This window comes from Scyliorhinus torazame, chromosome 2 (genome assembly GCF_047496885.1).
Source record: "Scyliorhinus torazame isolate Kashiwa2021f chromosome 2, sScyTor2.1, whole genome shotgun sequence".
Classification (NCBI taxonomy): domain Eukaryota; kingdom Metazoa; phylum Chordata; class Chondrichthyes; order Carcharhiniformes; family Scyliorhinidae; genus Scyliorhinus; species Scyliorhinus torazame.
Genome location: NC_092708.1, coordinates 390,062,415 through 390,090,005, shown reverse-complemented (window position 1 = coordinate 390,090,005; position 27,591 = coordinate 390,062,415). Strand labels below are relative to the sequence as shown.

Below are 27,591 nucleotides of genomic sequence, written 5' to 3'. Positions count from 1 at the left end.
TGATTCAATTAACCAAGTGAGAGCAGACCCATCAAGCCAGGCAACAATAGAGAGGCATTGGAGGAGAATAGGTAGGAATGAAAGTTGTGAGGAGTATACAAACAATCTGTAAAAGGTTATAGATTGGTTAAGTGAGTAGGCAAACATTTGGCAGATACAGTATGGTTATGATCCGGTTTAAAATAGACAAGGTTTGAAATCCCAGTTATCCACTGAAAGGGGAACATTACAATGTTCCACTGTTTTAAACAAATAAAATGAACTTTACTATATACAAAGTCAGAGAAGTAAAACAATTTACAATATCTATCTTCATATGCTAACATTCAGAGTTAACATGAAATAAATAGAAATTAACAGGCAAACTATGGTTGATACATTAAATGGCAGATGCAGTCAAGACAGAGTCATGGATCTTTTAGCAGCGCATCCAGAGAGTTATCACTGTGAATCTCAAAATCTCATTAAAACTGTGTCTCACTCATGAGGAATTCAAAGCCACATGATTTCCCAACTCTTGAGCCTCTCTATGAGGCAAACCACACGAGGTTCAAATGGCAATTACCACCCTCTACAGCGAACACGCAGAAACATTGAAACCAGAAAATCTTAACCTCCACCCACCTCCATAATAATGTGGCCCTTCCCTTAAGGGTCTACTGAACGTGTTCAACTGAATCACCTCTAACTCCAAAAACATTTCTTTGGTCTGCACTTTACTAGCAGTGTAGGCATCACGTCTCCAGCTCAGTGAGCCCACTTGCTGTTTTAGAATTTTACCATTCTAAAGGCAACATGGCCCCAACCTTAGGAAAGTCATACTATAACTGTAAAGGGCAACACCCGGAGTAGTGAGTCCAGTTTTGGTTACCTTACTTAAGGAGGGATATACTTTTGTTGCAAGCAGTTCAGATAAGATTCATAAGGTTGATTCCTAGGATAAGTGTTTGTCCAAAAGAAAAGGGTGAGCAAGTTGGGCCTATACTCATTGGACTTCAGAAGAGTCAGAGATGATCTTATTGAAACATAAAAGATTGGGAGGGGGCTTGACAGGGGCTGCGAGGATGGTCTAGAGGTCGGTGCTATTCATGGGGAGGTGCTAGAGCCGGGGGCACAGTTTAAACATAATGGGTCTCCCATTTAAGACAGAGATGAGAAGGAATTTCTTCTCCAAGGGTCACTGATCTTTGGAATTCTCTTCCAGAGACAGCAAGGTCATTTAATATATTCAAAGCTAAGTTAGGCAGATTTTTGATTGACAAGGGAGTCAAAGGGTTCTCGACAGCAGGTAGGAAAGTGGAGTTGAGGTCACAATCAGATCGTACTGAATGCCAGGGGAGACTTGAATGGCCTCCCCCTGCTCCTAGTCTTTATGTAGCAAAACATTTCAAGGCCCTTCACAGGAGCATCAAACAACATTTAACACCAAGTTACATGAGGAGGTCACCAAACCTTAGTGAAGAGGGAGGTTTTAAGGAGCATCTTCAGAGATTGGGAGGGGGTTGGGGGGGAATTGCACAGCTCGGGGTTTAGGCAGTTGAAAGTACAGCTGCCAATGGCGAGGGTGAAGTTGGTGAGGAATGCACGAGAAACAAGAATTGGAGAAACAAGGGCTATAGGACTGGAGGAGATGCACAGATAAAGAGGGACAAGGCCAGGAAGTAATGTGAACAAATTCAGGATGAATTAGAGAGAAGGGTGGAGATGGGTGTGGGACTAGAAAATCTTAGCAATGGATAATATATGGAGATTTAAGCTATGGGTCAAGCAGAACATCATTTAGTATCTAAATCTCTAATGCCGACTGCCTGGCTTGCAACCTTATCTTCTAAAATGCCCTTCAACATACAAAGTAGTTCAAATTTTGTAAAATGTGTTTTGCGTAAGCTTCAGTGTGTACAATATTATCTCTGGGACACGGAGTTCATTGATCCCAACTTTATTTCTACAGTTCCTTGCCGCGAGCACCAATTCCAGAATATCAACAAGAGGCTTCAACACACAAACAGGAAGCAATGACCCCACCACTCATCAAATAAACAAGCCTTTTATTTAATCAAAGTGTTACTGAACCATGTCACAAAAATATTAGGCCAAACAAAGCCTTTAAATCATACTATTTGAATATACACTTTATCTACAGATAGTGTTGCCAAAATGTTCCACACTGTTCTTACACCCCAACCGTAATAAATAACTATGTGCACCCGTTTGTAAATCAATCCCATGATTCCGGCTGACTGAAGAATTTGGTCCTTTAGCCAGTGGATCTGGGTTTGATACCCTATTCCAAAATAATCCAGGCAGACTCCTAAACATGGAAGCTAGTCACACTGTTATTTACACACAACAAAGCAAACGATGATGAACAAATTGGTAACAATCTTCTATGCTTTTGAGGGTTTCGGGCGTTTAAATTAGTGAGACTGATTTGGTTGCTGTTCTTCTTGAAAATCAAAGGTCAGAGTCTTGATTTTCTCCAAGAAGCATTTTTAGAATGCTGCAACCCGATGCCCTGCCCCATTAACCACTCCGGGTCTATCCCGCTGCACTGCACATGGCCTGCAGCATCTCTGACATTACCAAGCTGCATTCACTTCTTGTGCAATGGAGTTGTTGGTGCTCTGCCAATGTCCACCTCAGATAGGCCTTGAATGGAGGCCAAGAACATGAGAGGACAGCTCACGGGACTTGTTGGTTGTGGGAATCTGTGCTGCTGGTTGCTCACAGACAAGAGGGAAGTGGGAATCAAGGCATTCCTGATCGGTGTCATGAATCACAATGGCTCAAGCAGAGTGCAGCAATTTATTGAAAGCGGGCGGTTCCTGAAAAGAGCACCTAGAATCCAAATATCACAAGCACCAAACCAGAGGACCCATTAATTCCACTTCCACAGTAAGTGATGATCGAATATTGCTGTGAGAGAAAGGTAATGAGTCCAGTAAACTGGGATAAATGTAAAAAGCAGCCACACAATCCCAACTCGCGCTCTAAACATGGTGGACCAAATGGCCTGCGCATGCTCCTATTTCTTATGTACTTCCTTTTACTCCCCACCCACCCTTGGAAGTATTACTTGGAATCTGGTCACATACTGGCCTCCAGTAACTTACCAAAGTGGCAGTCCTTTGGATGTGCCTAAATGGGACGTGCCTAAATGGTATATGACTTGGCGAAGGAAAATCATGGCTCAGTCCAATCCTACGTTCACCCCAACCTCCAAATTCATCCCAGTAGGGGCTCATAGCAACCAATCAGCAGCTGGAACTCTGGCCACATCTTTCCCTGTCTCTTTAGTAAAGAAGGATCCAGGCCAATTGCAGAATCCTAACCCTTCCTGTCGTGAAGCATTCAAGGTTATTTCCTCTGCCTTATTAAGCTCTCCATCTTCTTTCTGGACCCTTCTGCTAGCGGAATGCAGAGGAGAAGACCCAAGCTGGTGCCTTGGCGGAGCACAAGAACTGCTGAGAAATTATTTCTCCGAGACCACCTCCCGGACCACAGGCCGGATGGAACTGAACCTGGGTCCCTGGTGCTGTGAGGCAGCGGTGCTAACCACTGTGCCACTCAATCCCAGTGTCTGTTTCATTAGCTGACATCAGGCAAGGGGAGGGGAGAAAAAGAAAAACCAATTGCCAGGGTTCCTGCTGCTGATGGCAATTAAGTGCCCTCTTGTTCAAATGGATCCTTGTAACCCTGGAGATCAGTCAGGGATAGGGTTGGACTCTACTGTGATGCCTGCCTCAGATGAATAGTTTGCCTATACAAAGAATGGCGGCTTTGACACAGGTTCCAGAGGGCAACCGGCACCTGTCCATCAATTTTCAGCTTCAGTTAACAATTTCAAAGGAAGGGAAAGAGAAATGAAGGGAATGGCCATATAAAACAACCATGTCCCTGTGGCAAATTATCATTCAAGCTAATAAGCTTCATAAAGGGCTCTGGTGGAACAGCTTATCTGGAACAAAATTATACAAGAGAGTCACATTTTGCAAGCGCTAGATGGCAATATCATTAACCAACTTGCCCCGACCCAGCCGATATTCCTTTGGCATTTCCGTTATTTTAAAGCAGCAAACTTGAAATTCTAGTCCATTAAAAGAAGAAACAAGGATTAAAATAGCCAAAATCAGACTGCAAAATGAAGATTGGGCATCTTACATCAGGGCTTCAAATCTGCCCACTGAGTGGTGTCTGTCCACGACGCTTTGCAAGGGCAAGTCGCATTACATTTTTAAAAAATGAAATCAGCCGCAGGGTCTCAACCCAAACTTGGCAAGCAGGGAGAGGTGATCAGACGAGCATATGCCATTGGGCAACCCATTGGCCAGCCAGATGTCATGCTCAGACAGCAGAGAAAGTCGGCCCAGCAGCTTGAGGGCTCCGTCTTTGTACCGCCTCCGCCCTGTCAAGAAGAAACAAAAGAAAGAAGCATGTCACAATGCCGGACAGTCAGGTCAAGAGATCAGCACTCACAAAGAGGCAGGATAAATAAGACCATAAGACATAGGAGTGGACGTAAGGCCATTCGGCCCATCGAGTCCACTCCGCCATTCAATCATGGCTGATTTCAACTCCATTTACCCGCTCTCTCTCCATAGCCCTTAATTCCTCAAGAAATCAAGAATTTATCAACTTCTGTCTTAAAGACACTCAACGTCCCGGCCTCCACCGCCCTCTGTGGCAATGAATTCCACAGACCCACCACTCTCTGGCTGAAGAAATTTCTCCTCATCTCTGTTCTAAAGTGACTCCCTTTTATTCCAAGGCTGTGCCCCCGGGTCCTAGTCTCCCCTGCTAATGGAAACAACTTCCCTACGTCCACCCTATCTAAGCCATTCATTATCTTGTAAGTTTCTATTAGATCTCCCCTCAACCTCCAATGAATATAATTCCAGGATCCTCAGACGCTCATCGTATGTTAGGCCTACCATTCCTGGGATCATCCGTGTGAATCTCCGCTGGACCCGCTCCAGTGCCAGTATGTCCTTCCTGAGGTGTGGGGCCCAAAATTGCTCACAGTATTCTAAATGGGGCCTAACTAGTGCTTTATAAAGCTTCAGAAGTACATCCCTGCTATTATATTCCAAGCCTCTTGAGATAAATGACAACATTGCATTTGCTTTCTTAATTACGGACTCAACCTGCAAGTTTACCTTTAGAGAATCCTGGACTAGGACTCCCAAGTCCCTTTGCACTTCAGCATTATGAATTTTGTCACCGTTTAGAAAATAGTCCATGCCTCTATTCTTTTTTCCAAAGTGCAAGACCTCGCACTTGCCCACGTTGAATTACATCAGCCATTTCTTGGACCACTCTCCTAAACTGTCTAAATCTTTCTGCAGCCTCCCCACCTCCTCCATACTACCTGCCCCTCCACCTATCTTTGTATCATCGGCAAACTTAGCCAGAATGCCCCCAGTCCCGTCATCTAGATCGTCAATATATAAAGAGAACAGCTGTGGCCCCAACACTGAACCCTGCGGGACACCACTCGTCACCGGTTGCCATTCCGAAAAATAACCTTTATCCCAACTCTCTGCCTTCTGCCTGACAGCCAATCAGCAATCCATGGTAGTACCTTGCCTCGAATACCATGGGCCCTTATTTTACTCAGCACTCTCCCATGAGGCACCTTATCAAAGGCCTTTTGGAAGTCAAGATAGATACATCCATTGGCTCTCCTTGGTCTAACCTATTCTAATAGCTTTGAAACTGGAAATAGCTTTGAAAAAACGGTCTGACGCCGCAGCATGTAGGAATTACAAAACAGGACATCAGCCACTTCAAACAATAATTTTAGATAATTTATGAATTCAACATAACTATTAATAATCAACAGCATGAGCCAGAGGCGCAGCTATAACCAGTGACCAGGTATCACTTCCTTAAATGGATAGGTTCACACAAAAGACTTGCACATGCATGAAGTCTTTCACAACCTCAAGATTATCACTGAACAGCTAACAGAGTACTTTTGAAATGTAGCCAATGATGCAATGTAAGAAACGCAGCAGTCGTTTTGTTTTTTTGTTCATAAATCTAGAGTACCCAATTCTTTTCTTCGGTAGCACAGTGGTTAGAACTGTTGCTTCACAGCGCCAGGGTCCCAGGTTCGATTCCTGGCTTGGGACACTGTCTGTGCGGAGTCTGCACGTTCTCCCCCGCTGCGTGGGTTTCCTCCGGTAGCTCCAGTTTCCATCCACAAGTCCCGAAAGATGTGCTGTTAGGTGAATTTGACATTCTGAATTCTCCCTCAGTGTACCTGAACAGGCGCCGGAATGCAGCGACTGGGGGCTTTTCACAGTAACTTCATTGCAATGTTAATGTAAGCCTACTTGTGACAATAAAGATGAAAGATTATTAATATTAATTGAGGGGCAATTTAGCGTGGCCAATCCACCTACCCTGCACATCTTTGGGTTGTGGGGATGAGGCCCACACAGACATGGGGAGAATGTGCAAACTGCACACGGATAGTGACCCGGGTCCGGGATCAAGCCCGGGTCCTCGGCACCGTCAGGCAGCAGTGCTAACCGCTGTGCCACCGTGCCCCACCTGTGCAGCAACCGGTTTACGCATAGCAAGTTCCCACAAAAAGCACTGTGATGTCGTTGTTCTTTAAGGCATTGACTGAAGAATAAATTTTGGCCAACACACTGGGGGAATTTTCCTACTCGGCTTCAAAATGGGATATTTTATTCACTCGAGAGGGCGTACAGGGTCTTAGTTTAACATCTCATCTGCAGGACAACACCTTCAGCTCCCCCTCAGTACTGCACTGCAGTGTCAGTCTGGATTTGGTGCCCAAGTACCTGAAGTCGGGTTTGCACCCACACCTTTCTGAGTCAGAGGTATTGAACTCAGCCTTGTTTAAGGGACTATGCAAATGCTGTTACAGGTTGGGGGGACATCTCATCTGAACTCTATTTTGAGTTCTGGCAAAGGCCTAAAGCATTAATTTATCTTTCTTTTCAGACAGGTGGCTGACTTGCTGTGCATTTCCAATATTTCCTGCTTTATTCCAAATATCCAGTGATTACATTGCTTGTGCTACAGCTATTATCGCATAGTAAATACACAACTTGCTGCTGGCTGTGGAGGATGCTTCTCCATTTTCACCCCGTGTCCTGGCCATCCACCCAACACAAGTTCTACTCAGTGACAGGAAACAGCCAAGGAATCCTCTGCAGCTTCTGAAGCCACGACTGCTTTATCCAACAAGAAAGGCAAGGCAGAATCTGTCAGATTATCACCCCTCGGGTGGGGTACAGGCAAGCCCGAGTGCTGAACAACATGAAACCCCCTTCACAAACAGAGCAGCAACCTCAGTTCAAATGGTCAGACATAAAGCACCACTCACTCCCGCCATCCCCAATCTCTTATTCCATGTCGCATGATGGCAGACAAACCTTTTCCACCTTTATCGGTGACTGGCTGTGCAGAGTAGAAGATGTAATCCACAGTAAGGCCGAAGCCTGGTGAACAGGTTGTGACCTCGGGCCGTCCTGTGTCAGGCAGATAATGACTGTAGACCGAAGTTAGGTTGAGGTTGTGCCGGAGAGTGGTTGGCGACCTGATTGGAGTGAAAGAGGCAGAGAAGTTTTGTTGTGGTGTTAGTAGACATGGTACCCAAGAGCAGTTACTACAGCAGCGGATGAGAAACCCAGTTGAGGGCTGGGTTCAAATTCCAGCATAAGTTGTGAAGGTCATCAGTGAGCCAGGGTATAATTTTACAACAATCCAGCAGCTTCTATAGCCATTTATTCTGCTGCCAAGCTACAAGTTATCTGATCTGCTGAATTTGACTTCACAATTTTGATTCCGCAGTCTATAGATGTGCAGGTTAGGTGGATTGGCCATGACCAATACCTGGGGTTATGTGGTTAGGATGGGGGAGTCGGCCTAGGTGGAGTGTTCTTTCGGAGGGTTGGTGCAGACCTGATGGGCCAAATGGCCTCCTTCTGCATTGTTAGGAATTCTATGGAACTTGCTGTGGGTGGGATCTCAACTCAATCCCCCCGGGTTGCTATTTGGGTACCACCGTAACCACTGCAGCGTCATTCATCAGCGTCAAAAGACAAAAGCGGCTTCTAAAAATGGTATTTATCTTTCATTTCATATCAACCCAACCGTAGATAATAGCTGCCCCATATCCAATCTCCACCACTTCCACTGGATATTAGGATTCATTTGTGGCTAAACTGGAACGATTCTCTTAATTTTCTCCTCAACATCTGGACATTATTGGTCACAAACCTGCACTTTACAATTCTGGTCCAGCACAATGTCGCCTCTGCGCAGCTCATTTTTGATTTTAAAAATTCTAAATTGGGCAGAGTTCAGGCACATTTGGCTCCCCCTGCCAATATCCCTTTAGAAACTGCAGCAAAGCACAAGGCCCACTGTCTGACCAGTAACCGATACAAGCCATGGAAAACCTTTCCCTACCTACTGGAGTATAAATATTACAATTTAACTCAAGGTTATTCACAAAGGGGAACATGCTCAAGCCTTGGAACGGGTACATGCATTTACCAGAATGTTACCAGTGATGAGGGACTTCAGCTATGTGGCGAGACTGAGGACTTTAAGGGAAAATGCAACAGAGATGTTCAAAGACTTTGGTGGATTTAACTGAGAATGTCCCAGGAATCACACTCCAAGAAACACTGGTGTCAGGAATTCCATTATTGTAGCCCTGTAAACCATCCCAGAAGCTTTTTTTCAGCCTCTGTTTAAAAGCTAATAGTTTACAAATATTAATCTAGTTTTGGTTTAACAACAGGATACATACCTATTACAGAAGAGTTCATCCTCTGGCTCAGACACACTGACATAGCCTTCTGAACCATCCCCTGGAGGCTCTGAATGGAGATAGGACACAATTTAAGATCATTAGTGAAACCAAAAGGCAATAATACAGGCAGACTAAAAAACAGTGGCTTCACTGGTAACCACCTCCCCCCATTCATCTCATGACAGATGGGAAAGGTTGGGGGGGGGGGGGGGGGGTTCAAAGAAGGGCTATGTTCTAAAGTGTAAGAATTATGTTACCTGATCCCAACATGCCTACTCACATGGGTTGGAGAGGCGAAACTCAGAAGATAAATGATAATCAGGCACCCCCCTTTAAATCAAACATTCCTTAAAAAATTTTTTTTTAGAGTACCCAATTAATTTTATTAATAATAATAGCTTATTGTCACAAGTAGGCTTCAATGAAGTTACTGTGAAAAGGGGGCTTTTCCAAATAAGGGGAAATTTAGCCAATCCACCTACCCTGCACATCTTTGGGTTGTGGGGGTGAAACCCACACAGACATGGGGAGAATGTGCAAACTCCACACGGACAGTGACCCAGAGCCGGGATCGAACCTGGGACCTCGGCACCGTGAGGCGGCAATGCTAACCACTGCGTCACCGTGCTGCTCAATCAAACATTCCTACCCTGCCCCCCAACATTGAGCACCTTCATTGCCGCTACCCATAACTCTGCTCCACTCCCTTCTCCACGTTGATGTCAGGCTCAGAGTTTCCCTATAAGAAGGGTGTCGGCAGATTGGGTTTGCACATTGACCTGGCTGTACCTGGTTTTGCATCAGTTACACCCTCAATGAAAACAAGATTCTCCGGACGTTCAAGAGCCGGTGCAGAATATCTTAGCTGGAGGAGAAACTCACGGCCATATCTCAGTTTTCCTAAATGAGGAAACAAAATAGGTATTAGGCACTGCAAACATCACTGGAATAGCGAAACTGGGCAAGAAGCTACAGAGTGTTGCAACACAGAGTGACACGAAGCAGACCAACACTGATTCACAATTTTGGCAGTTACACACCAAACAGATGCTGAGCAGAGGCCAATGACTTTTCCATAAAAAACAGGTATGAAGAAGTGTCCCATACAACTGTTGTACGGTATCTGGCAGCATGTCATAGAGCAAGCAGAAGGTCAGAGCAAATCCACCTAGCAGAGCTGAGGCAATCAAAATAATGCAATGAAAACATCTTTAATAGAACAATATTACAAAAACAGGAATGGCAAAAGCAATTTGCACCTGTCATCGTTACGACAATTTCACACAGCAAAAGGAATTCACAATTCTCTTCCTTCCAACCCTGTTCAATGTCAACTAAACTGCAGCAATATTGGGAAGTGGGCAGGAAATAGTGTCTTTGCAAAGTGACGGCATTTACAATATGGCAAAAGAGTAGAAATAAAGTTTATTAGATATTCAGTGAAGAAGTAAAGAACAGTCTCAATCATAGAAATACATAGTACACAGCAACAGAAAAATCCTATTTTAAGAAGGATTCTCAAGTACGCCTGCCTATTTCAAACCATTTTATGTGAGTGAGCTTAAAACAAAGCTTTGCCCCAGTGCTATGTGGGACCCAAATTGAATAATCGGACCATTTAAAGGAGGTTTGTAGATACCAGTATTGTAACCTTCTTCTGACCCCCAGATTTGAGCATTGCAAAACATGAGCTGCATCAAAGCAATATCATGGTTTCATGACCCCCCCCCCATACACAACCAACACACACACACCAAAACCTTTTAAAGTGGCTCAGCACCATGAGCAAGGCCTCTCAAACTCTTCTGCTCGCAGGAGAACACAGTGACATAGGAACAGGAGTTAGCCATTCAGCACCTTAAGCCTGTTCTGCCATTGAATAATGTCATGGTTGATTTTTATCTCAATTCCACTTATCCTCCTTTGCCCATAACTCCCTTACTCAACAAAAATCTGCAACGGTTTAGTTGATCTGCAGCTTTTTCCAAGGACTGGGAATTCCAGGTTACCACTACACCCGGCGTAAACAAGTATTCAATCCCAAATGGTCTGGCTCTAATCTTAGATTACACACTCTTGTTAAGGATTGCCCATCAAAAAAAATTGTTTCTCTGCATTTAACGTATCGAATCCCTTTAACATTTTAAACACCGCGATTAGGTTGCCATTCAATCTTCTAAGCTCAACGGAATACAAGCCAAGTTTACATAGCATGACCTATTAATTTAACCTTTTAAACTCCTGGTCTCATTCTGGCCGATTCTTAGTCCACCTTCTCTTGGCTAACATATTCTTCCTAAGGTGTGATATCCATAACTAAACAGAGTACTCCAGACAATGACAGTACAAACAGGATGGTTGTGAGCAGGAGAAAACACAAAAGTAAGCAGCAGAGGATTGAAGTAAAGAGAGTTAAGAGTGTTTACGAGAGCCAGAGCACGAACCAGAGATCGGGTACAAGTTCAGCGAGCACGGAAAAGGTAAACAAACAGCACATTGGAAAAAGGAAACGTGCAGCTAACCCGTTCTCTTCTTTTCACACATATCCACATACTGACAGTTGTCCGTTATCCTGAGCCTGCTCGGCCACAAAGGGCCATAGAGTTTCCTTGAACACATTTGTTGAGAACAGTCCTCTTGGCTTGACACCTGCCAGAATATTAAATAGAACAGCGCAACATGGGTTACTGGCATTGCCTTGGAGACAGGCTGAAGGTTATTTAAAAAAAAACACTAATTTGGGAAATGGGTCTAAAGCGATGGAGGTGTCGATTATTTACCTTCCATGTTGGCATTCCATAATAGTAAAGCTCTCCATTTCGGATGAGTTTATACAGAGGGGACTCCGGGACAGAGTTCAGATCTCCGCAGAGAATGATTGGACAGCAGGTATCGTCTGCATATGCTGTGTGTACTACCTGCTCAATTTCAGCAAATAACACAGCCAGTTGGGTGAGTTTAATATCCCCCCGCCTGGGATTGAATATGAGGTGAGTGTTTGCCACGCAGATGTCAGGAAACTTTGAGCTTTCTTGGGCACAGTCTGGGGACAGGGGTCGGAGCAGAACCAGCAGTGCCACGTTGTCCCTGTTCAACGTTTCCACAATAGGTCGAAAATACTCTACGGGGTGCGCGGAGACCAGGGAGAACCTCTCCCTTTTGTAGCACACAGCACACCCATCCGTCTTGACACCGGTGCGCCGTTTATAAACGCATTCGTACCCTGCAGAGAAAGCAATCAGATTAGCACTCGGGTAACACTGTATCCCTCCATTCACAGGTAGCCACAAGAAACACCGGTCCACAGCATATGTGGAATTAACCATTAATACCGCTACTTGTTTGCATTCACTTTTCATCAAATGCACCTGATAATGGGTTCCTTATATTAAAAAAGAGATTTTTGAGATGGGAGTTCCAAACTAACTTTCCTGAAAATAAATGTTTCATGAAGACTGACTGCGTGACTGGCAATCCTGAAGTGAGCTCTTATTTTCTGATAATTATCCAGATCTTCCCTTCACCCTTGACGGCTCAGCAGTTATTCCCAATGTGGGACTCAGACCAGAAGGATACAAGTTATGAAAATAAAATACTTATATTGCACAGCAGCCTGACATGTCTCAAAGTATTTCTGTTGCAATGGAGGGGGGAGTCAAAGTTCACCAGGAATATTCCATCAACAGCAACAAAATAAATGACCAGGTAACCTAAATTTAGAAACAGGAGGGGGTTCGGTCATTCAATTATCTACAGCGGAATTGCATCTACCTGCTTTAGCTCCCTAACCCATAATACCTTTGCCTAATTAAAAATCTATCAGTCTCACTTTTGAGAACAAAGAACAAAGAATACAGCACAGGAACATGCTCTTCGCTCCTCCAAGCCTGCATTGATCACGTGTCCTATCTAGATCAACCGCCTGTATCCTTCTATACCCTGTCTGTTCATGTATCTGTCCAAATAAGTCTTAAAGATCGCTAACGTATCTGCCTCAACCACCTCACTTGGCAGTGCATTCCAGGCCACCACCACCCTCTTGTGTAAAAACTTCCCCTGCACATCTCCACTGAACTTTTCCCCCCCCTCACCTTGAACTTGTGCCTCCTTCTAATTGTCATTTCCGCCCTGGGAAAAAGCCTCCAACTGTTCACCCGATCTATACCCTACATAATTTTATAAACTTAATAAGACCATTCACTTCCAAATGTGCATACGTCCTACCTCTGAGAATCGTTTTTGGAGCTGGTTGAGGAAGGAACGCTGACAGACACCAAGTGAAAACTCGGTTCTGCTTCAAATAGTGCCATGTGATTTTTTAAATGTCAAGCAGTTTGGAGTGCTACAATTGATCTGTGTGCCTTGGGCAATGTTTCCAATCTTGCTCCCAATCCAGTGATTCCTGCTGAAAAATGCATGTCTGGGGTTGTTGGGCAGGATGTCCCCTGCCCATATGCCAAAAAGCTTTTCAACACTCACTACCACAATATAAAAGTGAAACACTGCAGGTGCAGGAAATCTCCCTCCACAGATGCTGCCAGAACTGCTGAGTATTTCCAGAGGTTTCCATTTTTATCTCTCAACTCATTGCTCAGTCTCACACATGGAAAACAAATGGTGACTTGGGCAACTTACCAGAATTCTAGGAGCCATATCCCAGCAAAGTGAGGAGGAAAACACCAAAGGGAAAAATAAAAGGGTTGATGCGGATACGTTATGGGTGGATGCGGATACGTTATGGGTGGATGCGGATACGTTATGGGTGGATGCGGATACGTTATGGGTGGATGCGGATACGTTATGGGTGGATGCGGATACGTTATGGGTGGATGCGGATACGTTATGGGTGGATGCGGATACGTTATGGGTGGATGCGGATACGTTATGGGTGGATGCGGATACGTTATGGGTGGATGCGGATACGTTATGGGTGGATGCGGATACGTTATGGGTGGATGCGGATACGTTATGGGTGGATGCGGATACGTTATGGGTGGATGCGGATACGTTATGGGTGGATGCGGATACGTTATGGGTGGATGCGGATACGTTATGGGTTGATGCTGATACATTATGGGTTGATGCTGATACATTATGGGTTGATGGGGATACATTATGGGTTGGTGCTGATACATTATGGGTTGGTGCTGATACATTATGGGTTGGTGCTGATACATTATTGGTTGGTGCTGATACATTATGGGTTGGTGCTGATACATTATGGGTTGGTGCTGATACATTATGGGTTGGTGCTGATACATTATTGGTTGGTGCTGATACATTATTGGTTGGTGCTGATACATTATGGGTTGGTGCGGATACATTATGGGTTGGTGCTGATACATTATGGGTTGGTGCGGATACATTATGGGTTGGTGCTGATACATTATTGGTTGGTGCTGATACATTATGGGTTGGTGCTGATACATTATGGGTTGAAGCTGATACATTATGGGTTGAAGCTGATACATTATGGGTTGGTGCGGATACATTATGGGTTGGTGCGGATACATTATGGGTTGGTGCTGATACATTATGGGTTGGTGCTGATACATTATGGGTTGGTGCTGATACATTATGGGTTGGTGCTGATACATTATGGGTTGGTGCTGATACATTATGGGTGGATGCTGATACATTATGGGTTGATGCTGATACATTATGGGTTGGTGCGGATACATTATGGGTTGGTGCTGATACATTATGGGTTGGTGCGGATACATTATGGGTTGGTGCTGATACATTATGGGTTGGTGCTGATACATTATGGGTTGGTGCTGATACATTATGGGTTGGTGCTGATACATTATGGGTTGGTGCTGATACATTATGGGTTGGTGCTGATACATTATGGGTTGGTGCTGATACATTATTGGTTGGTGCTGATACATTATGGGTTGGTGCTGATACATTATGGGTTGGTGCTGATACATTATGGGTTGGTGCTGATACATTATGGGTTGGTGCTGATACATTATGGGTGGATGCGGATACATTATGGGTGGATGCGGATACATTATGGGTGGATGCGGATACATTATGGGTGGATGCGGATACATTATGGGTTGGTGCTGATACATTATGGGTTGGTGCGGATACATTATGGGTTGGTGCGGATACATTATGGGTGGATGCGGATACATTATGGGTGGATGCGGATACATTATGGGTGGATGCGGATACATTATGGGTGGATGCGGATACATTATGGGTGGATGCGGATACATTATGGGTGGATGCGGATACATTATGGGTGGATGCGGATACATTATGGGTGGATGCGGATACATTATGGGTGGATGCGGATACATTATGGGTGGATGCGGATACATTATGGGTGGATGCGGATACATTATGGGTGGATGCGGATACATTATGGGTGGATGCGGATACATTATGGGTGGATGCGGATACATTATGGGTGGATGCGGATACATTATGGGTGGATGCGGATACATTATGGGTGGATGCGGATACATTATGGGTGGATGCGGATACATTATGGGTTCATCCTTTCTGCATCACTCACCCTGTAGCTGGAGAGCTGGTCGAAACTGTTGATGGTAGTGATTCTCCTGAACTTCCTGTAGGCACAGAATCTGAAAGGGAATCCACAAGATGTCAGACTGTCACGTACTCTTAGTGTCTCGCTTGCAGTTTAAAAATATGTATTTAAATTTAGTTGGTCGTAGCCACTGCACTGAAACAAGAAGACATCCAGATAGTTGTAACAGTCATGTCTACGCCAGAGATAATACAGTAAGGAATGTAACCCAGTGCTAGTATCAAGTATTTCAGGTCAGGAGTGCAAGTCGACTGCAGACTCAACTTCAGAAGAGGCTGTACCAGAAGATGCACTCCATTTCCCACACCAGTCAGCCACGTGGGCAATCTGAACTAGGTAGTCAATTCAATGTCATCTGTGATATTTCTGACCTGTGAATGAATGTAATCGAGAGCTGGGATGAAGTCGACTAATCATTTCATTTTCAGATCACAAAGGCACTCTCATCTTTCCATTTAGGACAGACATAAAACTACGGGATGTTAAATTCCTGTTATATATCTGACGGTCTGATGAATAGGTCAAATGCACTATGCCGTAGAGCAGTAGAAAGCTGTTATATGTACAATTATTTCTCTCAGCAAATGTTCCCAAACTCAGCTGTGCAGTTTTGGGAGGAACTTAGGAGTGGCTGGGCATTACTAAGTTGGCAGGAGTGGGTAGCATTATCATTCAGCAGGTCGATCCATTGACCCACCTGGCCAGGGAAAAGGAGCCACCCAGTGAGACTTCAGGAGGGAAAACGATGTTCGTGAAAATATCTAATTGAGCTGCTCCACTCTCAATCAATAGTGCAAATTTTACAGATGGTGCCTGGATTCCCTGCAGTGAGACTCAGTATTATTTTCCATCTCTTTCCTGTCCGCAAGGGACCCATTTCTTCCTGCAATTTAGTTAGAGCATGCCAAAATATATAAAGCATCCAATAGTAGATTGCAGGGACAATCGTATGTGGGTCTAGGTGATCCACTATCTTAAGTGCTTTTTCATCACATAAACTAGTATGGCAGGGGGGTGGGCACGGGAGCAATAGGTCAGAAGGTGAGAGCATTGAGGGAGAACTAGGGAATAGGGACAGTGTGGCTCTGAGGCAGAGCAGACGGGGAGAAGTTGCTGAACACAGCGGGTCTGGTGGCCTGAAGTGCATATATTTTAATGCAAGGAGCATTACGGGTAAGGCAGATGAACTTAGAGCTTGGATTACTACTTGGAACTATGATGTTGTTGCCATTACAGAGACCTGGTTGAGGGAAGGGCAGGATTGGCAGCTAAACGTTCCAGGATTTAGATGTTTCAGGCGGGATAGAGGGGGATGTAAAAGGGGAGGCGGAGTTGCGCTACTTGTTCGGGAGAATATCGCAGCTATACTGCGAGAGGACACCTCAGAGGGCAGTGAGGCTATATGGGTAGAGATCAGGAATAAGAAGGGTGCAGTCACAATGTTGGGGGTATACTACAGGCCTCCCAACAGCCAGCGGGAGATAGAGGAGCAGATAGGTAGACAGATTTTGGAAAAGAGTAAAAACAACAGGGTTGTGGTGATGGGAGACTTCAACTTCCCCAATATTGACTGGGACTCACTTAGTGCCAGGGGCTTAGACGGGGCGGAGTTTGTAAGGAGCATCCAGGAGGGCTTCTTAAAACAATATGTAAACAGTCCAACTAGGGAAGGGGCGGTACTGGACCTGGTATTGGGGAATGAGCCCGGCCAGGTGGTAGATGTTTCAGTAGGGGAGCATTTCGCTAACAGTGATCACAATTCAGTAAGTTTTAAAGTACTGGTGGACAAGGATAAGAGTGGTCCGAGGATGAATGTGCTAAATTGGGGGAAGGCTAATTATAACAATATTAGGCGGGAACTGAAGAACATAGATTGGGGGCGGATGTTTGAGGGCAAATCAACATCTGACATGTGGGAGGCTTTCAAGTGTCAATTGAAAGGAATACAGGACAGGCATGTTCCTGTGAGGAAGAAAGATAAATACGGCAATTTTCGGGAACCTTGGATGACGAGTGATATTGTAGGCCTCGTCAAAAAAAAAAAGGAGGCATTTGTCAGGGCTAAAAGGCTGGGAACAGACGAAGCCTGTGTGGCATATAAGGAAAGTAGGAAGGAACTTAAGCAAGGAGTCAGGAGGGCTAGAAGGGGTCATGAAAAGTCATTGGCAAATAGGGTTAAGGAAAATCCCAAGGCTTTTTACACGTACATAAAAAGCAAGAGGGTAGCCAGGGAAAGGGTTGGCCCACTGAAGGATAGGCAAGGGAATCTATGTGTAGAGCCAGAGGAAATGGGCGAGGTACTAAATGAATACTTTGCATCAGTATTCACCAAAGAGAAGGAATTGGTAGATGTTGAGTCTGGAGAAGGGGGTGTAGATAGCCTGGGTCACATTGTGATCCAAAAAGACGAGGTGTTGGGTGTCTTAAAAAATATTAAGGTAGATAAGTCCCCAGGGCCTGATGGGATCTACCCCAGAATACTGAAGGAGGCTGGAGAGGAAATTGCTGAGGCCTTGACAGAAATCTTTGGATCCTCGCTGTCTTCAGGGGATGTCCCGGAGGACTGGAGAATAGCCAATGTTGTTCCTCTGTTTAAGAAGGGTAGCAAGGATAATCCCGGGAACTACAGGCCGGTGAGCCTTACTTCAGTGGTAGGGAAATTACTGGAGAGAATTCTTCGAGACAGGATCTACTCCCATTTGGAAGCAAATGGACGTATTAGTGAGAGGCAGCACGGTTTTGTGAAGGGGAGGTCGTGTCTCACTAACTTGATAGGGTTTTTCGAGGAGGTCACTAAGATGATTGATGCAGGTAGGGCAGTAGATGTTGTCTATATGGACTTCAGTAAGGCCTTTGACAAGGTCCCTCATGGTAGACTAGTACAAAAGGTGAAGTCACACGGGATCAGGGGTGAACTGGCAAGGTGGATACAGAACTGGCTAGGCCATAGAAGGCAGAGGGTAGCAATGGAGGGATGCTTTTCTAATTGGAGGGCTGTGACCAGTGGTGTTCCACAGGGATCAGTGCTGGGACCTTTGCTGTTTGTAGTATATATAAATGATTTGGAGGAAAATGTAACTGGTCTGATTAGTAAGTTTGCAGACGACACAAAGGTTGGTGGAATTGCGGATAGCGATGAGGACTGTCTGAGGATACAGCAGGATTTAGATTGTCTGGAGACTTGGGCGGAGAGATGGCAGATGGAGTTTAATCCGGACAAATGTGAGGTAATGCATTTTGGAAGGGCTAATGCAGGTAGGGAATATACAGTGAATGGTAGAACCCTCAAGAGTATTGAAAGTCAAAGAGATCTAGGAGTACAGGTCCACAGGTCATTGAAAGGGGCAACACAGGTGGAGAAGGTAGTCAAGAAGGCATACGGCATGCTTGCCTTCATTGGCCGGGGCATTGAGTATAAGAATTGGCAAGTCATGTTGCAGCTGTATAGAACCTTAGTTAGGCCACACTTGGAGTATAGTGTTCAATTCTGGTCGCCACACTACCAGAAGGATGTGGAGGCTTTAGAGAGGGTGCAGAAGAGATTTACCAGAATGTTGCCTGGTATGGAGGGCATAAGCTATGAGGAGCGATTGAATAAACTCGGTTTGTTCTCACTGGAACGAAGGAGGTTGAGGGGCGACCTGATAGAGGTATACAAAATTATGAGGGGCATAGACAGAGTGGATAGTCAGAGGCTTTTCCCCAGGGTAGAGGGGTCAATTACTAGGGGGCATAGGTTTAAGGTGAGAAGGGCAAGGTTTAGAGTAGTTGTACGAGGCAAGTTTTTTACGCAGAGGGTAGTGGGTACCTGGAACTCGCTACCGGAGGAGGTAGTGGAAGCAGGGACGATAGGGACATTTAAGGGGCATCTTGACAAATATATGAATAGGATGGGAATAGAAGGATACGGACCCAGGAAGTGTAGAAGATTGTAGTTTAGTCGGGCAGTATGGTCGGCACGGGCTTGGAGGGCCGAAGGGCCTGTTCCTGTGCTGTATATTTCTTTGTTCTTTATAAGAGACAAGCAACAATGGATAGGCTTTTTGACTATGACAAACTTAATTTATCTGTGGGATGTGGGGGGGATGTAGGCATCGCTGGCAAGGGCAGCATCTATTGCTCATCTCCAATTGTCCTTGATAAGCCACCTTCTAGTATATAACTGAGTGCTTTGTGAGACCATCTCAAAGGGCAGTTAAAGCTCAGCCAGATTATGTGGGTCTGGAGCCATACATAGGCCAGAGGGGCCTATTTCCCCCCCTAAAGAACATTAGTGGGGTTTGACAACAATCTAATGGTTTCATGATCACCATTACAGATGCTAGCTTTTTTTTAAATTCTAGAATTAGCTTAATTTAAATTTCCCAGCTGCCATGGTGGGATTTGAACTTGTGTCTCCAGATCATTTGTCCAGGCCACTGGGTTACTAACCCAGTAGTATAAACACATGTTACCATAGATCACAGCAAAAACCTCCCATGTCAATATCTAAAGTCCACCCCTGCAGTAGTCAGTGGTTACCAAGCAGTCGTCGGGTCTCCTGACTGACCATCAAGGTGATAACTAAACATGGTAACTAAACTGTACTCACATCAGGGTCCCAGGTCTCAAGGTCTTGCAGGATATTCTGGAATCGGAATTCCCACTGTAGGAACTCTGGCTGGCAGTGAGAGTACAGATCAGCATTTGTCTCCAAAAGGTCCTGCGACAGGATATTGTACGACATGATAGTGAACTCAAATAGCTTGCTGTCGTCAGCACCATCCACCTGGGGTCTTGGCAAGTCCTCCCACACTCTGGCTAACAGACCTAGGAAAAAATAAACAAGTGAACCAGTGACCCGAAGGGCATCAGTAATGGAATAAGAGATGCTTTGAGGGCGAGCTGCTGCTCGCAGTTGCGATTGATTGCATGGAGGCCTGAAGATGATGCATGGAGGCCTGAAGATAGAGTGTTGTGTTCAATAACCACACACAACCCCTGTGGCTGGGTGGAGATTCACAGCCACAAATCCCCATGTCAGCTTCACAAAAGTCGTGAATCAGAAGCTCCCACCACACTCACAAGGAATTCAATCACAAGGAATTCATTAGTCAGATATATACGAACATGGTAGAAACCTGGAAACACGGGTTCATTTGATAGTCCTCTTGGCCAGAAAGGAATCATGGAAAGAGAAGGGGAGCTAAGAAAGGGCAGAGGTAAAAAAGCATCTTACAAGCAGAGATTTATTCTTCAAAACTCCATCAATCCCTTTTTAAGCACAATACATTAAATGGATTAAGAGTCTAATAACAATAGATGTATTATGAGTGCTTTAAACACTGAGCTGCCAATAGTGCCAGGTAGGTCCACTAGCTTTAACATTCTGTGTGTATAGCAACTATAACCCAAACAATCTCAAATGAAATTAAACTGGTGCTCTTCTCTCAAATGAAAGTAGATAGCCTTAAAAATGGGCAGCAGCCAAACCTTTTCAATGAAATCACTGACAAATGAACAATTTCAATGTTATTTGACCTAATCAGATCACTGCACATTGGGAAATAAACACCGACAATATTAACACACAACCATAACACATCACTTCAGCTTTCTGCCATGACCAGTGACAGACCAGAACGACAGCGTGTCATAAGGTTTCACATGCCTTGAAATGTGCTATTTGGCTCAACTCATGTTTCAAGGTCAAAAGTCCAGAGCTTTATAGCTGGGCATGTGATTACTAAGTAAATACAATCTAAATTTCAGATCAACCTGCACTTTTTACTGAAAAACAGGACTTCAGCTAGACAGTCTGATCTGTCACTGCTGGGAAAATAATATATTTTTGGCTCTCATCAGATTATTCTTTTGAATCCTTTTAACTATTGACCAATAGATAATTTCGGGTTCCAAGAACTATCTCTGCGAGTTACAGAAATAAATATTGTTGTTCTAATGTTGGCTCAAGTCTTGTTTTCTGCTGAACAAAATAGATTAGTAGAGTTATCGATTTCAATCTGTTGCCAAGTGGATTATTGCAGCTCAAGTTAAATGCAAGGATGGTGCATGTCTTTCTCTTGCATTTTTTGAACAGGAATGAAAGGGAGCCCAGTGCATTATAATAATAATCTTTATTAGTGTCACAAATAGGCTTACATTAACACTGGAATGAAGTTACTGTGAAAATCCCCCAGTCGCCACACTCCGGCGCCTGTTCGGGTACACAAAGAGAATTCCAAATGTCCAATTCACCTAACAAGCGCGTCTTCGGGACTTGTGGGAGGAAACCCACACAGACACCGGGAGAAATTGCAGACTCCGCACAGACAGTGACCCAAGCCGGGAATCAAACCGGGTCCCTGGCACTTTGAAGCAACAGTGCTAATAGTTCATTCAGATACACCTTCATAGGATCTTGAAACAAGTTGGACTCAGCTGCCTGGAATCAGATCAAAGATTATTGATGCTTTAACAGCTGTGTCAGACACGAAGACACGAGGTGAGCCCGAGTAGGGACACCATATCCTGCAGACCATTTTGATGGACAACTCTGTGGTTGGGATTCCACTTACAGGTTTGTGCTGGGCTCCCTCATATGTAGATAAGAATATCCAGTTTGTAAAGAGCTGGAGCTTGTTTGGAGCTCATTGTCTAGTAACCACTAAGCAACAATTTTCAAGAATTTAGTTACTTTGGGAGTTAGCTCAGGGGAACGGTACATTTTATTTTGTTTTATGTATTGTGAAATATGCAAAGTTTGTATACACCTCTGTTTAAATAGTAATAATTTACATTATTTTGCATTAAAATAAACTGGTGATTCATAACCTGAGTTTTGGTCTGGTTGAATTTTCATTTTCAAACTCTCTCCCAAGGATGAAGAGAATGTTCTGAGAGCCCGTTTACATTCCAGTAAAGCCCTGTTCAATCCCTGGGTCTTGCTATCATTTGCCTAGTTGACAACCTAGCACAAACAACAAATGTTTAACAATGGTGGCGTGATGGGGTCTGAACCCACGCCATCGGACTGCTTACAGTGTCAAAAACTACAAAACGTTAGCACCGTATCACTGATATGGTTACTTTTATTGGTGATTAAATAAAAGTCGTCAGTTGTCAGGTGAGAGTTGTTTAGTTGTTCACCTTTCTCACCTTGATATGGGTCTGTTCCCATTACAAGATTGCCTTCATTCTGGAACTGCCACAGGGCATTTTCTGCTGCATGATTCACACCCATCAGAGGGGGAAACTGCCACCCTGTACCGCCGATTGGCTCGTTCATGCTCTCTGCTGGCATCGATTGCCAGTCCATTAAACCGCCATCCTGGCAATCACGCTGCCCAGGTTGAAATTGCCAGCCTGTTGGGACCTCGATCCCACTCATATCCTGTGCAGGTGCTGATGTCCAACTTACATTGCCCTCCTTCACGCCCTGGCTGGACAAGGTTGGCCAGCCTGTGACAGTCTCTGATGTGGAAGTCAATTGCCATCCCACAGTGCTCTGGTCCTGATTGATACCCTGAACAGTGGCAGCCTGCCACAGCTCCGACTGTTGGGTCAATGTTGCCACATTCCTCGATTGCTGCCATGCCATAATGGCCTCATCCACCTCCCAGGTCTCAGATGGCTGATCCTGGGTGTTTTTCTCAATGTCAACGCTCACTTTGTTCTCCCCTACTGTCTCCCCTTCCAAAAGTTCACTCGTCCCTCCTCGTAGCCAATCCTGGAGCAGGGCAGTCTGGTCTTTGCTAAGTGGCAGCCGTGGAGCGGAATGTCCATCAGACAGCCCGTCGCTTTCCTGTAACAAGGTTGTTGAACATTCTCCAGCAGAGTCATCTTCAATGTAAAGGCCTGACAGGACAAAAGAACAACAGAAATAAGTTGGTTTATTTACATGAGCACTCAAAATAAAATGAAATGGAGAATTCCAACTGCCAGGAAATATTCAGCTCTTATTTCAAAAAAGCACAACAATCATCAAGCTCTTACAGGTAATTACACATACAAGCAATTTAACCCCTAGTCCTCAGCACTTCCTTTCCTATCACAACCTGCACACTTTCAACACTGAGGCTTGGTGTCAACTAAATAGTTTGTCTCATTTGCTTCAAACAGTGGAATTTCTGACATCCATCTGAACAATGAAATGAGGCCTCACTTTAACATCTCACTAGTAAGACAGAACTTTTGGCAACGCTGTATTCCCCTACTCTACACTAGAGGGTCAGCTTAGATTATGTGCTCATTATCTCGAGGCAATGTTCACCATTCAAAAAGCTCCAGCCCCCCTCGTAAACTCCGCACATATTCTAGAGAGATCAGTGTCCCAGTGACCCTGCTCTGCTTTCTTTGAGTCTTGAAGCTGCAAGTTCCAAATCAGAGCCAAGAACATTAAAGATGTTCCAACTTGACATGTACTGAAAACACGGTGGCACAGTGGTTAGCACTGCTGCCTCACAGCGCCAGGGACCCGGGTTCAATTCTGGCCTCGGGTGACTGTGTGGAGTTTGTACTTTCTCCCCGTGTCTGCGTGGGTTTCTTCCGGGTGCTCCGGTTTCTTCCCACAGTCCAAAGATGTGCAGGTAGGTAGATTGGCCATGATCAATTGCCACTTAGCATCCAAAAGGTTAGGTGGGGTTACTGGGTTATGGGGATAGTGTGGGGCTCTTTCAGAGGGTCGGTGCAGACTCAATGGGCCGAATGGCCTCCTTCCACACTGTAGGAACTCTATGATTATTCTCAATCTCTGAGGAAAACCCCTCTCTTGCGACCATTTCATCCCGTTCCTGTCAAATTGGACTGAATCAGGCCACCTAAAACCTTGGCAACCTATTTGAATCAGGGTTGTATTTTAATCCCCACATTCCACCCATCGAACAGGCTACTGCCTTCCACCTTTAGAACATCCTGCCCAATACCATCCACCCACTGCCCTTGCCTCACTACCACAGCCACTATCCACCCTTGGGAAACAACTGGATTTGAGTTCGCCTGTGTTCACGATGGCAGCCTCCAATTCTTCTCTTTCCATTAACTCCAATATGTTCAAATCCCAGCTCTTCACACCCTGACCAAGTCCCATTCATCCAGCACCTAAATGCTTGTTGATCTATAGCAAATTGAAAGAATTCAGTCTCATCTTTGAATCCTTACAAGATTGTGTCTATGTCCTGCACCCTTTAAACCACTGGATTTCTGTGCAAACAGTCATCTTTGGTGACCAAAACTTAATCAGCCGTGAGTCCTGTATGTAGAACTGGCAATCCTAAACCTTTTTTTAAAAAAAGCTTAAGATCCAACGTTTTGGCAAAGACATCTTCAAAATAGCTTCTCTCTGTTGAATGCGAAACAAAATGTGGTTGATGTTGGCAAGGCTGCATTGCTACACTGTCCCTAGCTTCCCCGAGAAGGTAGTAGATCTATTCCTTGAAATGCTGCGTATCCTGTAGTCATGGTTTTCCCACGACTGCGCAACGTAATTTAGCAGGTTGGCAACTGAACCTCAAAATGGGCTTGAATATTTTTTTAAAAAATCATTCACAGGATGTGTCCTTCCCCAACAAGGCTACCCATCCCAACTATCCTTGAAAAGGTTGTGGTGAGCCGGTCATCTTGTTCAAATACAGCTGAGTAACTTTCTGGGTCATTTCAGAGGATAGTTAAAGTCAACCAAGTTGCTGTGGGTCTGGAGTCACGTTTAGATCAGACATGATAAGGACATGAATGAACCAGATGGGTTTTTATAGCAATCCAGCAATTACACAATCGTCATTACTGATTATCTTTTAATTCCAGATTCAGAAACAATTTTCTTAACGGAACTTAAATTTCTTTATTGCTACGGTGGAATTTAGACTCAAATTGCCAGATCATCAGGCCAGAACTCTCAATGATTAGTTCAGTAATATGACCACTTTGTTACCATTCCCTGCATAAGGATAAAATGAAGTATTGCATTTTTAATCGCACCATCCATGACTTCAGGGTATCACAAAGTTTCAGTAAAGTACAATCACTGTTGCAATGTTAGAGAAACGCAAGAGCCCACTGACAGAGTCCCCATAAACAGAAATGAAATAGGTGCCCACTGCATTCGGGCATTGGTTATGGGATCAATGATGGGCAGCAGGGAGAATTGTCCTGGCCCTTCCTCAGATAGTCGTATTTTACACCTAGCCAGCACAGCAAATGGGAGTTTGCTTTATCCAAAGGACTCAGCTTTTGACAGTGCGGTGCTCCCTCAGTGGCGCACAGGAGTCGGTAGTTGTATGTCCTCCAGAGCGGGACTCAAACCTGTAACCCTCTGGATCGAGGACACTTGCCCAACTGAGCCACGGCTGACACCCAGGCAAGTGGTTCTGACTTCTGTGCCCCTCAGTGCACCAACCAACTCCTGACCAATGTGATGGGTGGGTACAAGGGGGGGGGGGGGTAGCACAAGGGGAGGCTCAGACTGCACCCTCTCCCAGGGCTGGGCACAACATTCCCCACGACTGGAGCTGATGCCAAGATAGAGAGGAGGGGAATGTCTGGATCCACTTACAGAGAGAAGCTATTAGAGAAGCTGGAGGAGGGACAGATTTCCGCAGCACACCACAGGCACAAAGTCAACGAAGACAGTGTGTGTGTGCGTGGGGGGGGGGGGGGGGGGGGGATGAGTGGGTAAACAGGGGGGGATGGTGGAGACCCTCAGACCTGGCGTTGCCCGGAGCAACCTCCTGGCGGTTGCCAGGTAACAGGACCCCCCCCCCCCCCCCCCCGGGGCCCAGTCACCCCGAACATCACTCCCGCCTCACTGCGGGGTGAACAGCTCACGCCAGCCCGCTCCCGCCGCCGGGAGCCGGCTCCTGCCTCAATTTCCCCGCAGCCGCCCTCACCTGTGATCCGGTTGAGGAGCTGAGCGAGCGGCGCCAGAATATAAACAAGCAGAGAGCCCACCATCCCGCCGGTCGACAGCGCGCAAGCGCCATCCCGCCGGTCGACAGCGCGCAGGCGTGGCACCGCCCACCATCCCGCCGGTGGACACTGCGCAGGCGTAGCACCGCCCACTATCCCGGCGGTCGACAGCGCGCAGGCGCGGTCCCGTCTGTGGCCAGCGCGCAGGCGCCGCACCGCCGACCATCCCGCTGGAGGACACTGCGCAGGCGTAGCGCCGCCCACCATCCCGCCGGTGGACACTGCGCAGGCGTATCCCCGCCCACCGTCCCGCCGGTGGACAGCGCGCAGTAGCCGCTCCACCTACCATTCTGCGGGCGGATAGCGCGCACGGGTTGTGTGTGCTGCAGTGTGAATAATCTGCCTTTAATCCAGATTAATGTGTGTTGCAGTGTGAGTGATCTGGGATTAATCCAGATTACTGTGTGTGTTGCAGTGTGAGTGATCTGCCTTTAATCCAGATTACTGTGTGTTGCAGTATGAGTGATCTGGGATTAATCCAGATTACTGTGTGTTGCAGTGTGAGTGATCTGGGATTAATCCAGATTACTGTGTGTGTTGCAGTGTGAGTGATCTGCCTTTAATCCAGATTACTGTGTGTTGCAGTATGAGTGATCTGGGATTAATCCAGATTACTGTGTGTTGCAGTGTGAGTGATCTGGGATTAATCCAGATTACTGTGTGTTGCAGTGTGAGTGATCTGGGATTAATCCAGATTACTGTGTGTTGCAGTGTGAGTGATCTGCCTTTAATCCAGATTACTGTGTGTTGCAGTATGAGTGATCTGGGATTAATCCAGATTACTGTGTGTTGCAGTGTGAGTGATCTGGGATTAATCCAGATTACTGTGTGTGTTGCAGTGTGAATAATCTGGGTTTAATCCAGATTACTGTGTGTGTTGCAGTGTGAGTGATCTGGGTTTAATCCAGATTACTGTGTGTGTTGCAGTGTGAGTGATCTGGGTTTAATCCAGATTACTGTGTGTTGCAGTGTGAGTGATCTGGGATTAATCCAGATTACTGTGTGTGTTGCAGTGTGAGTGATCTGGGTTTAATCCAGATTACTGTGTGTTGCAGTGTGAGTGATCTGGGATTAATCCAGATTACTGTGTGTGTTGCAGTGTGAATGATCTGGGTTTAATCCAGATTACTGTGTGTTGCAGTGTGAGTGATCTGGGATTAATCCAGATTACTGTGTGTTGCAGTGTCAGTGATCTGGGATTAATCCAGATTACTGTGTGTGTTGCAGTGTGAATGATCTGGGTTTAATCCAGATTACTGTGTGTTGCAGTGTGAGTCATCTGGGA

General features: G+C 45.4%; 1 protein-coding gene across 2 annotated transcripts; it reads right to left on the bottom strand.

The window, feature by feature from the left end:
* Nucleotides 1–2,031: 2,031 nt before the first annotated feature.
* Nucleotides 2,032–26,332, bottom strand: LOC140405674 (protein angel homolog 1-like). Of its 2 annotated transcripts, none has more exons than XM_072494184.1 (10): nt 26,228–26,332; nt 22,494–23,201; nt 19,957–20,174; nt 15,330–15,399; nt 11,581–12,023; nt 11,323–11,449; nt 9,590–9,700; nt 8,798–8,867; nt 7,413–7,576; nt 2,032–4,405 (listed from the first exon to the last, which is right to left on the bottom strand). In XM_072494184.1, exons 1-10 carry the CDS (start codon nt 26,289–26,291, stop codon nt 4,248–4,250), a joined length of 2,133 nt encoding a protein of 710 aa, XP_072350285.1. In that variant the 5' UTR covers nt 26,292–26,332; the 3' UTR covers nt 2,032–4,247. The 2 variants fall into 2 exon arrangements, with proteins under 2 accessions (XP_072350285.1, XP_072350286.1); XM_072494185.1 differs by having other exon boundaries at nt 22,503–23,201.
* Nucleotides 26,333–27,591: the final 1,259 nt, after the last annotated feature.